Below are 13,456 nucleotides of genomic sequence, written 5' to 3' on the forward strand. Positions count from 1 at the left end.
CAAGGCAGAATTAGCCAAATTCAAAACTGAGCACCATAGCAAAAGGCTAGAAACCAGGAGACGTAAGACCAGAAAAAGTAATGGAGCATTAGACTCTGCAAAAACCAGAACATACAGGTTTCATACAATCAAAAAACCCATCACCTTCCTAGACTCTGAACAAAGAACTTGTCCTCTCATTGCAAATCAGCTGTCATCTCCTGCAGTGTTATAGACAACTTCATATGCTCAAGGATAAAAAACCATTTATATTAAGCCAAAATGCTAAGCCTTCTAGTGACTGGGCTCCCTAATGCTTATTTTGTTCAAAATCTAGAAAGCTGCAGTCTATCTTATGACTATATTACACATGCAAAGTCAGGAGTTATAAAATATCAGTTGTTTGAACAAGCCTTAGTTACATATGCATTATGTAGTAGGCTTGGAATTAAATGATGCACAGAGCTCAGAAAACCAAAAAATCCTGCTGACATTACATGTGCAAAAAACTTTAAAAGAAGTGGAAGAATTTACAACACCACAAAACAACTGGGTTTTCATGATCTGCCAAATTCTGTTGCTCTCATAGGATGCTATTACAATATAGATGGACTGTGGTAACTTTTTCTAGAAAAGATCCCAAAACCGTAGCTGCAAATGACAAATGCATGCAAACAGCTCTGCTGAAAGCCGTCTTATGTACAAGTAATGTGAGTTGGTACACTTAATCCCCAATGCAGTACTTCAACATGCAGGGCAAAGTCAACTGTTAATTGGCACACAAATAACTACACCTCACCTCCTCCCACTTTGTATTCTTTAATTATGTACCTCTGAGCATGAAAGTCCCTCTGCATTACCATGCTATTTGCAGTGTTTCCTGGATTTAGTATTAAAGGTCAGAACTAGTTCCCTACTATACCTTTGTCTGCAATATCAGTGGCATACAATCAGCTAAGGAAAGTTTTTTATTCTTCATTTTACACCAATTTATACTTATGCAGTTAAAACATACAATCTCTAGCAGGCTGATTTGTGATGGAAATAAATTTTATTTGAAACTTTAAATCTTTTGAAAGGTATCCATCTCAGAGGCTCAAGAAATTTAACTTATATCCTATACATGCACTGATCAGTTAAAGTAGAACAGACACATCTAACAATTTTGTGTTTATCTCAATACAAGTTCAGGTAACCAAGAAGTTTGAATTAAAAGCTGGTAAAAAACCCACAGCACTCTCTTAAGGTGATATCACAGCTATACCTTTGGAAACATCTTTGGAAAGCTACAATGCACACATGCAAATATTTTAGAAAAGTAATAGAAAGAGTTATTCTTGAGGGGAAAAAACTTTTAGAAGAACAATAATTATTTTTGCTATTGTTTTGGAAACTAACTGTTTTCTACATTTGAAGATATTAAGGCATTTCATTGAGCAAAAGAAGAACAGCTGAACAATACTGACAGGTCATAATATTTGGGTTCCTAAATAAACAAATGAAACAAACAAACACCTTATTCTCTAAGCAAAATACTGCAATACCAGTGGTATCCTGAGTCTAGTCATTTGACAAGTATAATGATGAGAAAGAGAAAGAAACTTTGGATATAGGTTTTCCATACAGAAAGCAGTAACCCTACTGAAGCTGTTCTCATCCTGGCTTTGCAGACTGGCACTTTACTGGTTGAAAAGAATAGAGCAGTGAAGAGAAGGAAAGCTTTTCTATTAAGCACTGACCTTATGTACATAACCATACCAATTCCCTTACAACTTATCTCCTGCAGTGCATTGAGACTTTTCTCCCTGGTGTAGTACCAAATTTGCCATAAATAATATCTGGATCAGCCACTACAAAAACTGACACAGAATAACTGTTCTCCAATGACCATTTTGAAGCAGCCTGCTCCTATCACCCAACAAACACCAGTCTATGCACTAAGTATCAGGCTACCCTGAGGAGTGCCTTCTACTCTGAAGTGTAAACTGTCACCTACCTCCTGAAAAAAAGCAAAATACAATGACCCTACAAACAACAAAAACCCCAGCAGCAACAGCTGAACCCACAAAGGCTTTAGCACCCATTCTGCAGGTACATCCAAGCTAAGCATGTTTTTTCACATCTTAAGCCTCAATCAGGTAAAACTGTAAACTCATTTAGACAAAATATGAACCTTTTCTAGACCTCCCCTAGAAGCTGCTTTAAACAAAGACTCAAGCTTATTTCTGCTATAGAGCATATGTACCAATGATATGAGAAACAATGCATCTGAAGCTTAAAATTCTTCCAAGGTTTTAATTGGTCTAAGACAGCAATAAAAACATTTGCAGTAAATACACCAGTATAACAGTAAGAATAACATTAACTATGAGTGGGAAGAAACTCCTATCAACCAAAATTCCAGATAATCAACTATTATACATATTATACAATTAATTCCCAACTTCACTGAAAATGTAATCACAATTTTTGCACTACCTAAGAAGTAAAAATCCAACATTTATCAGTTATTTTAAGCTTTCAGTAGTTTGGCCATTAATTCTGAATGATTCATCAAAATTGCCATGTGTTTTTTAAATTTGTATCTTCCCCTAATTTCTCACTAAATCTTATTCTACAAACAAACCACCTTTCACAAAAACCAACATTCCTTTGCAAATCCACCACACAGACCAAAAAACATGCAGTGTCAAGACCTGAGAACACTGTCATGTCTACACAGCAACTTCAAAGCTAAGGGAATGTATCAAGCAAGCAACACAATCCTGCTCTTAATTAAAGTAGGGAAGTGCAGTAATAGTATCACCAGCTGAAGCATCACACCTCACTTGGATGGAGTTTATTACACTGGGGTTTGGGTTCAAAAATGCACACACAAACAAAAATTAGTATTTTTAAATATACTTACCTTGCACCATTATTTCTAAGTACTTCCACTATTTCATCAACAAAATACCGATCCTTGACATAAGCAAAGATTTCATCACAGATCTCATGCAGGCGGGTGCGATGGGTAAGGGTGGCCAAGTAGAGAACTGGAATGATGAGTGCTTCTGGAAAACTTTGAAGATTATGTCTGGCTTTCTTCTCCGATTCCAGAGCTTCCTGATATGTGAGTCCTGGTTTACCTGTGACGGCACAGCTCCACACAAGGCTGTTGCACAGAATGGTGCGTTCAAAAAAATCACTGGAAAGGAAGAAAGGTCGGAGGGGGAAGAAAGAAAGAAAACAGTTGAGTTTGGACTAACATTTTAAACTTGCTCACAGTTAATATAGCAGCAAATTGCAAATATCTTTTACAGCATGAAATGCAAAAGCAGCTCTACTCCTCTACAGTTTGTAGATATCAAGGAGTATTTGATGTTTTTCAGACATGGTAAATTGCTATTGTACAACCAAAGTCTCCCCTCATTACAGACTACAGTAAGAGAATCAAGACTTAAGACATGCTGCAAACAAATATTAATGTATAAGAAGCCTTTTGCATAATAATCAGCACACTGGGTTTAATAGGTGTCATATCATGCTCGCATCTCCCCCATTTCCACAAATATTCGTAAGACGAGCGCCTAAAACTGTTCAAACACGAAATAACTTTAAGATCACAGAAACATGTTGCAACTTGAATAAGTTCCAGATTTTGAGTGCCTTAACTCACAAACTAGAAGATGGGAGAGGCAAAAATTTAATGTCAAGTAGTTCTCTAAATAGTTTTTATCCCTTCACTGTTTGCATAGCTCTTACAAAAAAGCACTGAAATATTTTTTCCTACAGATTCTTTTCCTCCCTTGTTCCGTTAGTAAATATTGATTCTCCTCCTTCCACACATTTCCAATTAAGGCTAAAATTGCATTGTTGTTACTGCTTGCTTACTAGCTATTATATTGGAATCAAGAATGAAGAGCTTTCATTAGTCAAAATCTGTCCATTTTTGACAGGTGTCAGAAGAACAGCAGCTTATTAAAACATTTTCTAAATTAAGGAGATGCATCAATTCACAAAGCCATGTTAAAACATATCATATACTTTGGATTAGTGATCAGACAGCAAAGCAATCTTTCAATATGCCCCAGTTCAGACAATGCTTTTACTTGCCTTTACAAATATTAATGGACTAGTATTGATAACTACTGAATACACATGACAAACCAAGCTCAGAAAGCTTTATCAGTCCAACATAGCTATTTCAAAGCACACAGTACTTTCAGTCAATTGCATGCTACATCAGATGCCTATACTGAAGTTTCATTTCATTCCCTTCACAAAAAACCCAAAACTAAACCACACTGTTCCCATTTTTAAAAGGATAGACCTGTTCAAATAACTTCTAGTAATGAGGTTAAGAGAATTGGACAGTTCACAGTCAGTTTTTTCTTGCAGTCTCCCTGCAAACTCAAGCTGGCAAATGTTCATCGGTGACACTGATGCAGATGACAGTGTTCACTGCAGATGGACAGATGAACCATAACATTTTGTAAATGAAAATGGAAATTTCAGATTGAGGACAATGAAGGGTCTTGGCTCAGATAATCCTTTCTGTATGAACACAGGAGTCCTCTGAGCAAGATATGCTTTAGGAAGAACCATCAGCTGCAAGAAGGACAGAAGAGGAAGGGATAGATAAATTAGCTGAATAATATTTAATAGTTGCAGAATTTCAGATTTTTATATCATCTGCTATCCTGCTATCTACTCAATATATTTGACAGTATATGGATAATGTGGGGCTGCTTACTCTAAAGACAAAAAGGACAAGAACAAAGGAGAGAGAATTAGATAAACTATTCTTCAAGATATGAAGAACAGATGGCTGTCAGTCATTCTTTGTGCATCTTTATTGTGTATTATACTTATTTAAACATATTAAAGAACAGGTTTGACAAAAATCTGTTTCATGAGTTTAGACTGGGTTTTTCTGTGAGGTGATAGAATAGATGAAATGTGATCTCTTCACGTCTTGTCTTGCCCTACATTTCAATATTTCTGTATTAGAATAAAGTAATTTTTATGGATGGATATTCAATGGATAAAGTAGCACTTACTTCAATCTTCATTCAGCTGTATTTCTAAATATATTTTTGTGTGTGTCTCACTTACCCAAGAGGCTCTTGATAACTATCTTTAGCCAGGAAATAGAAAAACACTCTAAAGAGTTACTAACAATGTACCAGAATATAATTTTTTTTAAACTATGAAAGTAAAGCTAGAAAAAAAAAGTCAAGGGGGCATCAGAGAGCAAGGGAGAGACAGAGACAGTGTCCCTTTAAGAGCTGCTGTTATTCTTTGTGAGGGGATACCGGGCAGTCATGCTATTTAAAGCAGCAGCACTGAACTTAAAGGAGAAAAAAAATTATAAAAACAAGGAAAAAAATAATTTAAGAATCCCAGTCAACAAACCTCTTTCTAAAAATTCCTGATCCATGATTATTACAAGTACAAAATGCTAAGATTACTTTAACTGAAACATATTAGAAGTAAATATGTTCCATTTACACATGAGCATATTTTGTGTATCTAGTTTCATTTTCCCTCATTTCCTCTTTTGTTTTGTGTGGATTTTTCCCCTGTGAGTTTACAGGGAAGAAAAAAAATAGTGTGAAAAACAGCTACATTCCATTTTGAAAGCATTATTTAGCTATCTTTACCTACAGTGCATCAAAACCATCTGTGGCTTAGTCTGTTAGCAGTTTCACTGCAATGTTTTAAGGATCTCACTTTAACTTGGTTTGAAAGAAAACAAAATCCCACAGTATACCACTAAATATACTCCTTCTGTCCCTGTCTCTCTCCAGGGGACATCAGTTATCACAAAACACTTGACGAAGACACAACATCTACCAAACCAAGGCAGCAGCAGTGATAGTCTTTCCCTTTACTTGAAGGGTGATAATGCCCTTGATCATATTCTACACCCAACTTCACAAGAGCAAGAGCATCTGCTGCTACATCACATCTCAAGCATTACCTATGTCTTTATCTAGGGTATTACGGTTTCTGGGGCTTCCTTGCTGGTTCAAGATGTCTGTGGCTCTTGGCAACCAGGAGGGAGAATTTCATACAAAACACATCCACAAAGGTCACTTGCATGGATGCATCTGCATTTGAGATGTCCAATGCAACTGCAGCACCCTGGTGATGTCCACATCAGCTCAACTACTCGAGCAGCATGGACTAAAAACCAATTTGTCTTTGTAGTTGTAATTAACACCAACTTCTCAGCTGGATGCCTCTTTTCATTTAATTAGTTTTCTATGCAAGGTAAGGCAAACTGTAAAATTATCAGCAACTCATTGAGTAGTAGTTTAATGCCACTACTCAGTAGGTATTTGATAGGAGGCAGGTCATTAACAGAAGCAAGAACTAAATTACTGGCAACCTCTGTGCTGACTGCATTTGCAATGGATATAAAAATCAGCCTAGTAATTACAGCTTTTTCTTGAACTAAACAAATACTCCTCTTGATTTTAAGACTGACTATATTTTTAGTGTGCTTCGAGAGCATTTATTGCTAATATTTACTTCCATTCATTTTCTTAGCATACGTTAGAACAAGTAATTTAGTGTACCACAGGAGGGTAATCAGAGAAGACTAACTCTGCCATTCTGGATCAGAGTTTTCTTATACTCTTGGTCTCCAGAAGTAGTCAAGAACTAGCATTACAAATAATGCACAAAACAAACAAGAACCCATCATAAATACATTTATTCCTTAATATTTGTAGGTTAATTATGCATTAAGGAATACATTTTAAGTGATGAGTTTCTCTCCAAGAAAAGAGGACAATTCACCTAATTTAACTAAGGGCTTTTAAAAAGCCTTTTGAAAGATCTCTATTTGACTGTAACCAAGAACACTACAGGTCAGCCTCTAAATAAGTTTCACTAAGTTTTGAAGGTAAGGAGAAACTGCTCTTCCCTGCTCTCACGTTCTAGAATGAGAAACATTCCTACCACTGTGTCTATACTACTCATCATTGTCTTTTTCAAACTATCTTCATATACAAGACTTCCCACACTTTAGTAGTAGCTTTCTCTGCACATTTCTATCAGCTATTAACTGTCACAGACAAGGTGTCAAAGACTGGTGGTAGCATCCCACTGGTTCAATATGTTTTTCATGCATTCCATACATCTCATGCACATCCGTACTTGATTTCCCTACTCTGACCCCACAGACTCTCCTTGCTGGTCTGTCCCTCTAACCAGGAATGTAACCAAGCATGGAAAACATCAGCTTTCCCAGTTTCTAAGGATAAATATAACTGGACGTGGCTCTCTCTTCTGAAAGGATTACAAAATTATGTGATTGTATCTCGAATTAAAGAGGAAATACATTCTTTACAGGAAAGTCACTTTACAAAATACTAGTCTTGCCAAATTTTTCTCATATTAGTATAACCATTTCTTATATAGAAAAGAATAATACTAATGTGTGATTTCTAATCAACTCTACTAAAGCTGACACATGCATGAAAGCAGCTTTTCACCACTAAGTTTGTGCTCTGCCAAAAACCCACCAAACAACCCAACAAAAAACAAACACAAAACCAGCTTGAGTCTTAACTGTTTGTAATAGTTAAAAGCATTCATACAGTTGATGTAGGGGGTGAATTCAGATTATCATATATATATATATATATCAGTACAGCCCTCTTCATCTAGTTGGACTGTGGAATTTTTAAATTCTCCCCTCAAATAGTAGATTCAGAGAAGTCTGACTTAGACAATGGCTTTCTTTCATGAAACAGCTAATACAGTTTTAAAGAAGTGGGCCTTCCCTATCCCTATTAATCTACTTGCCCTTGCTTAGGCAAAGAAATAGGTACTATTGTTTTCAGAAGGCATTATCAATCAGCAGAGAAAGCTGATGTTTTAAAGGATCAGAACCTTTAAAACTGTCTAAAAGATGACCAAACTTATGTTCTCGAGAAGATTATGCCATAACTAACAGTAACCTAAACTTACAACCCATCTGTGCCAGAACACTTTGCTAGGCAAAGAAAGTACTACGTTTTTCAATCCAATGCACCAATTTTATCCAACCCAACAAAAAGGGCCAGAAAACAAAACCAACAAAAACAAACCCATTACCAAAAACACACACACCCCCATACACAAAAAACAAGCACAGCAGAGTTTTCTGTGGAGTCTTCCCAAACACCACATTCTAAGGCCGGACCTCTCAGCTAACCACCTCCTGACATTTCTAGGGATTGCCTGTGTGAACACATCTAAATTTACTCCTTAATTCCTGAACTTTGGTTAAGCAAGGAATTTGGTCTTTCATACTTATTGACAACACCTCTGCAGTATAAATATGCCTGTCACAATACTTCAAATAGTCACCAAACATTTTGAGGACAGACAGACATTTTAAAAGGATACTTTTCATACCGAAATTGTAGTAAAACTACATGTACCTGAAACATATTTCCCTGTGTCAACAAATACATTAATGTCATCTAATGATGTGATAATACTTGTATCCAGAAAAGTAGCTTATCAGAATAAGCAAATCAATATCAATATAAGCAAAGCAATATCAGAAGCTGGGGGAGGGTGACTTAATTCCTACAGAAACAGGAGGCTGTCACCTCTCCCTTGTCAGGTTCTTATACACCCTATAAGGAAAATACTCCTTACAGAACTCCCAACACAATCAGCACCCTGAGAGTATATAGTTCAGGGAAAAGTAAGGCATTACCCTTCAAAGTTACCTAATCCAGCTTCTTGAAATTTTTATTAAGCCGAGTGTATTTGAACAACAAAAACAAGTCTAAACATGAAAAAGATTTAGGTGTGCTTTTATTTCATATGTTGCAAACTAAAAGCATTTTAGATTTAACCTCGTTAGTCTGCACATCTTAAAAAAATTATAGTTTGGATGTGGGGGCCTTTTGTAGGTGAGAATGTTGCTGGATCAGACCGGTGGTGAAAACCCGTAATTTATCGGCTTTTGAAAAACGTCTTGCTAATACTTTCTGTCCATTGTTCTTACAAGCGGTGAAGTGAGTGGCTGCAAGTTCGGGACTACCCGTGCCATCCGCCTTCACTCGTTAACGGGAATTTCACCTATCCTGTTCAGCTTTGAACACGCGAGAAAAAAAAAAAAAGAAAAAAATATACATATAAAGGATATGAGAGCGATAGAAGAAGCGATAAAAGCCTCGCAAGGAAAAAAGCTCCTAAGGTGACAGGTGCGCTCGCTGGGCTTCAGGCGGGGTTTAACCCCTGGCTGTGCCGCACGGGAGGGCTCCGGCGGCGGGACCCCTGCCCCGCCGGACAGGTGCAGCGACCCCGCGCCGCGCTGCCCCGCCGGCCATTTCCAACCGGAGCAGCCGGCAGCTCCCCGCGGAGGCGGGGCGAGCGCGGCCCTGGGCGGCGCGGCGAGGGCCGCCAGCAAGGGGTTAACCGCGGTGGGAGCCGGCCTGGGAGCCCAGCCCGGAGCAGCCCGGCGGGCCCGGCAGCCAGTGCCCCCCGCCCGGCCGTCAGCACAACAATAGGGCACCGGCACACGCCGGGCGGGCGGCCCCGCTGCGCCGGCTGAACGCGGGCCCGGCGCGGCCCCTTCCGCGGGGCGGCCTAGCGCCGAGCGCCGCCGACACGCGGCTGCCGGCGGGGGCGGACGGGAGGGAGAGCCCGAGCCCGGTAGACGCTCGTTGCCGCCCGCCGCCTCCCACACGCGCAACTTTCACTTCCCCGGCGGGGGCAGGGGCGACACCGCGGAAGGAGCGAGAGAAGGAAGGGGGAAGGAGCTGGCTGTCTTCCTTCCCCGAGGGCGAAGGGGGCTGCGGGGTACCCCCGGCGAGGAGGGGCAGGGGAATCCCTGCCCCAGGCGAGAGATCCGCCCTCTCTGCCCCCATCCCCCTCGCGAGGGCACAGGCTCGGCGCCAGCCGCGGTCCCCCACTCACACCCCCCGGCAAGGCTCCCCGCAGCGAGCCGGGGAATCCCTTCTCCTCCCTCCCTGCCCGCCCAGGTGTCAGAGCGGGTTGGGGGCTCCAGCCGCTCCCTGCCCGCCGCCGCCGGAGCGCGGGGGGGTTGGCGGGGGAGTGCAGGACGGACATAGGGACGCGGACACTGACGCGGGGTTGTTTCTTACTCGTAGTTCCTGAAGATCTCGTTAGTGACCCTGCAGTAGAAAACACGCTCGTCCGGCCGGAGGTCGGCGGGGGGCTTCACCCTCACGAAGGGCTTTCGGTGCAGCAGCGGCATTGCCCCGCTCCCGGCTCTCTTCCTGCCCCAGGATCGGCTTCAGAGGGTACGGGGGAGAATAAAAAACACGGAGGGATTAAGCGAGGCAGAGGCGCCCACCAGCCCGGGGAGGAGGGAACGGGCCCGGCGTGTCCCTCCTCCCGGGGGAGCCAAGGCAGGAGCGAGCAGAAGCGAGCAGGAGCGGCGGTGGTGGCTCGGCGGAGCCTTTTGTGTGCCCGACACGCCGTTGCCTGCCTGGGACTGCGCGCGGACCAACGGCGGCACCTTCCTCCGCCTCCGCCCGCCTCACAATGGGGCCATGACGCCGAGCGGCGGGCGGAGGCGGCAACCCCCGCGCCAGCCGCGCAACGTGCTCGGCTCGGGGATACCCCGGCCGCGCTTTGTCTCCTGCGGCGCCCCTGCCTTCGGGTCACCCCCTTTCCCCCGCCTCTGACCCACACACGCCGGGCCGGACACCAACTTCCACTCCCCCGCCGCCTCCGCCTCCTCCTCCTCCTCTCCGCAAAGCAAACACCCAGGAGGGGCAGCGCCGACCACTTATCTCCCTCCTTCCCTTCCTGCCGGGTCGCTGCCTAACTGGGGTCCTCGCCCTTCCCGCCCCGCGCCTCGCCCCGGCCCGGCGCCTGCCGGGCTCTGCCGCCGCGGGACAGCGCGGCCGCGGCGCGGGGGCAGCCCGGCCTCCGGCCTGTCCGGCGGGGGCTGCGGGGCTCCCTCCCCTCCTGCCCACCTGGTGCGGCCGCAGGCTCTGCTCGCTGCTCGGTCGGTGCGGAGCGCGGTCCCCCTCGCCGCGTTTCTTGCGTTTCTTCCCTTTCCTCAGCCCCCCCCCCGCCCCCCCCTGCCGGCTCCTGGGAAGTTTTTGATCTACTTCTTCAAGCCCTCAATCAGGAAGAGCTGCGGGGAGGAGCCTTCCCCTGCTCTCCCCTACATCTTTATTGGCCGCTCGGTGCCTTCCAGCGTGTGTCACACAGGAAGACAGCGAGCTACATTATTAATTAATGGCTGAGAGGGCGCATCCTCCATTTTTGAATTATCAGCGGAGACCTCCGGTGCGGGGGGTGCGCGCAGCCCGGCTGCCGGCGGGGAAGGCGGCTCTCTCGGCGCGGCGCTGCGGCCGGGCCGGGCCGGGCCGGGCTGCGGGCGGCTCTAGCACGGCGACCCCGGCACGGCGGTCACGGCTCGGCGGGGCGGCCGAGCCTGCGGCGGGCGGTGCTGCCCGCCCGCGCCTCCGCCCGCGGCGGCAGCAGCCGGTGCCGAGGGGCCGCCGAGCAGCTGTGAGATCGTCGGCCCGTAGGGACCCACCGCCGGCCCCGGAGCCACCCCTCTCTGCCCTTCGTACCTGCCCTGCGAGCGGGGCCCCAGTGCGTCTCCTGCGGGGCCGATCCCGGCGGATTTCGGCGTTTGACAGTGCAGGGCCGGGCACGCTGCTCTCTCAGTTACAGCCCCCGAGCCACGGTGCTATCGGCGCGGGCGGGGGCGTGCGGGTGTATTTTGCAGAAAGTGCGATTGTATATAATTAAGATGAGCGTGAGGGTTGTACGTTGGCCCCCTAACATTGCTTTTCCTTCCAGTTCACCGAAAATGTCATTAAATGGTTTCATTAATGTATTAATTTTTCATTACCTTTTTTTTTTTAAACACTAATGCATTTACAGTGTCACTGGTAATTAAAACTGGAGTATTAAATTAATTGCGTTCCTAAGAGTGCTCGCCAGGTTGGGAGACAAAAACCACAGAAAGGCCACATCCATTGTAATTAACCAGAACTAAGTGAAGTGTTTATATTAAAAAATCTACAGAGTAACTGCAGAAAGTCCCTAGAACTATTGAAGTGGTTAATATCTGAAGGCTGATACCTAAATAATTCAACTGAAAATGCCGTTCCTGCAAATAAAGGTCCGGTGCTGTTTCCTGCACCTGTGCATGGTTTTTCTTCTTCTGCAAGTAAAGGCAGCAATCGGTGCTGCTGTAGCATGTGTGACTAAAACCTAAAAGAAGATATACATACAGTCCATTAATTATTTTTAAAAGGTCAGGTTTTAATCAAAAGCACTGAAAAATGTTAATGTTCACTTCCTCAAATTAAGTTTACAAAGCTTGAACTGCAAACCAGGTTAACTCCTGAGTCTTACCAGTTTATTTTGCTTTACCAGCTGGCTTCCCTTTCAGTTTTTATTTTCTTTCTAGCAAAGGGCACAAATGCTACTTTAATTAATGCACTTGTATCAAACATCTGGTAATTTTTAGTCAACTTTGCTCAAAACTGTGTAGTACGCCATGCTTATGACATTTAGTGTTGCCAGCTCAGGGTTGCAGCAATTTTGCAACACTTAGCTTTGTTTTAAGCTCTTCAGCAGATGCAATTTAATTGGAACCTCAGGTCACCTTAAAAATGATAAATCTCAAGTTTGAGAGAAATGCTGGAATAGGCAGCCCCAAAAGGCTTACGAATTAGAAGGGAAAGAAAGCTTTGAGTTACAAATTTTTATAATTTTTTTTAAGCCAATGTCATGATATTTGGGGACCTGGCTGCTTTTTTTCGTGCTTGTATTGTCAGCACAGCATTATTTTAGCACTAGTTGGTATCCATGAAAAATGCATGAGCTGATAGAACTGTGACATCAAAAGCAAATTCCCCTTTCCTCTTCGCTCTCTCTTGCCCTCTTTCTCTTTTCTTCTCACCTTTTCCTCCTCCTTGTGTTCTTCCCCCCTCATTATTCCCTCAGTGATTTTCCAGTGAACAGATCCTCACTGAGTAATAGGGTTGCACTGTGTTTTCATGTTCTTAGGACAGAGAGGAGCAGTTCATTTAGTTTTCACCTTTGTTCTTTAAAATCTACAAATCCAGGCTCTGGTTCTTCTTCCAATAAGGTCAGCAGGACCTAGAACAGGTTTTTATGATGCCAGCTAAATGTCTACTAAGTGGGCATTGAGAAATCAACATAAAATAATTCTGAAACATCAGAAAAAGCTTAGTTTCCTTCCTCAGGAATATTTCTTCTATTTTAACACAATGCTTAGTCTTTACAATAATTTGGGACTTTTTTACAAATTACTGAAAGTAGTTTTAATTCAAGATGCAGGAATGGGATGATTGGTAACATTCGGGGGGTTGTTGATGTGGATTTTACCACAAAACAGCAAAAATGAAGCTGCTTTCCTTTTAGAAGATGACTTATACACTAACAGATATATTAAACATAGTTCCCTAGTCAGGGAGATTGCAGTTCTCACTCGCAGAACTTTAAAAATAGTTGTATTTGGAAC

The 13,456-nt window shown here is 43.4% G+C and overlaps 1 protein-coding gene across 3 annotated transcripts in view; it reads right to left on the reverse strand.

Moving 5' to 3' along the window:
• The window catches only part of BAZ1A (bromodomain adjacent to zinc finger domain 1A), a 64,267-nt gene extending 52,695 nt beyond the window's left edge, over positions 1-11,572 (reverse strand). For 2 of the 3 annotated variants that reach the window (XM_059474154.1, XM_059474152.1), the window contains exons 1-3: positions 10,920-10,999; positions 10,080-10,229; positions 2,888-3,166 (exon numbers count right to left, since the gene is read on the reverse strand). In XM_059474154.1, the coding sequence (XP_059330137.1) occupies positions 2,888-3,166; positions 10,080-10,192 (392 nt within the window). In that variant the 5' untranslated portion in view covers positions 10,193-10,229; positions 10,920-10,999. Of the gene's footprint in view, positions 1-2,887; positions 3,167-10,079; positions 10,230-10,919; positions 11,000-11,528 lie in introns of those variants that run through there. The other variant, XM_059474153.1, reaches the window with a different exon arrangement.
• Positions 11,573-13,456: the final 1,884 nt, after the last annotated feature.

Source organism: Ammospiza nelsoni, chromosome 6 (genome assembly GCF_027579445.1).
Source record: "Ammospiza nelsoni isolate bAmmNel1 chromosome 6, bAmmNel1.pri, whole genome shotgun sequence".
Taxonomy (NCBI): domain Eukaryota; kingdom Metazoa; phylum Chordata; class Aves; order Passeriformes; family Passerellidae; genus Ammospiza; species Ammospiza nelsoni.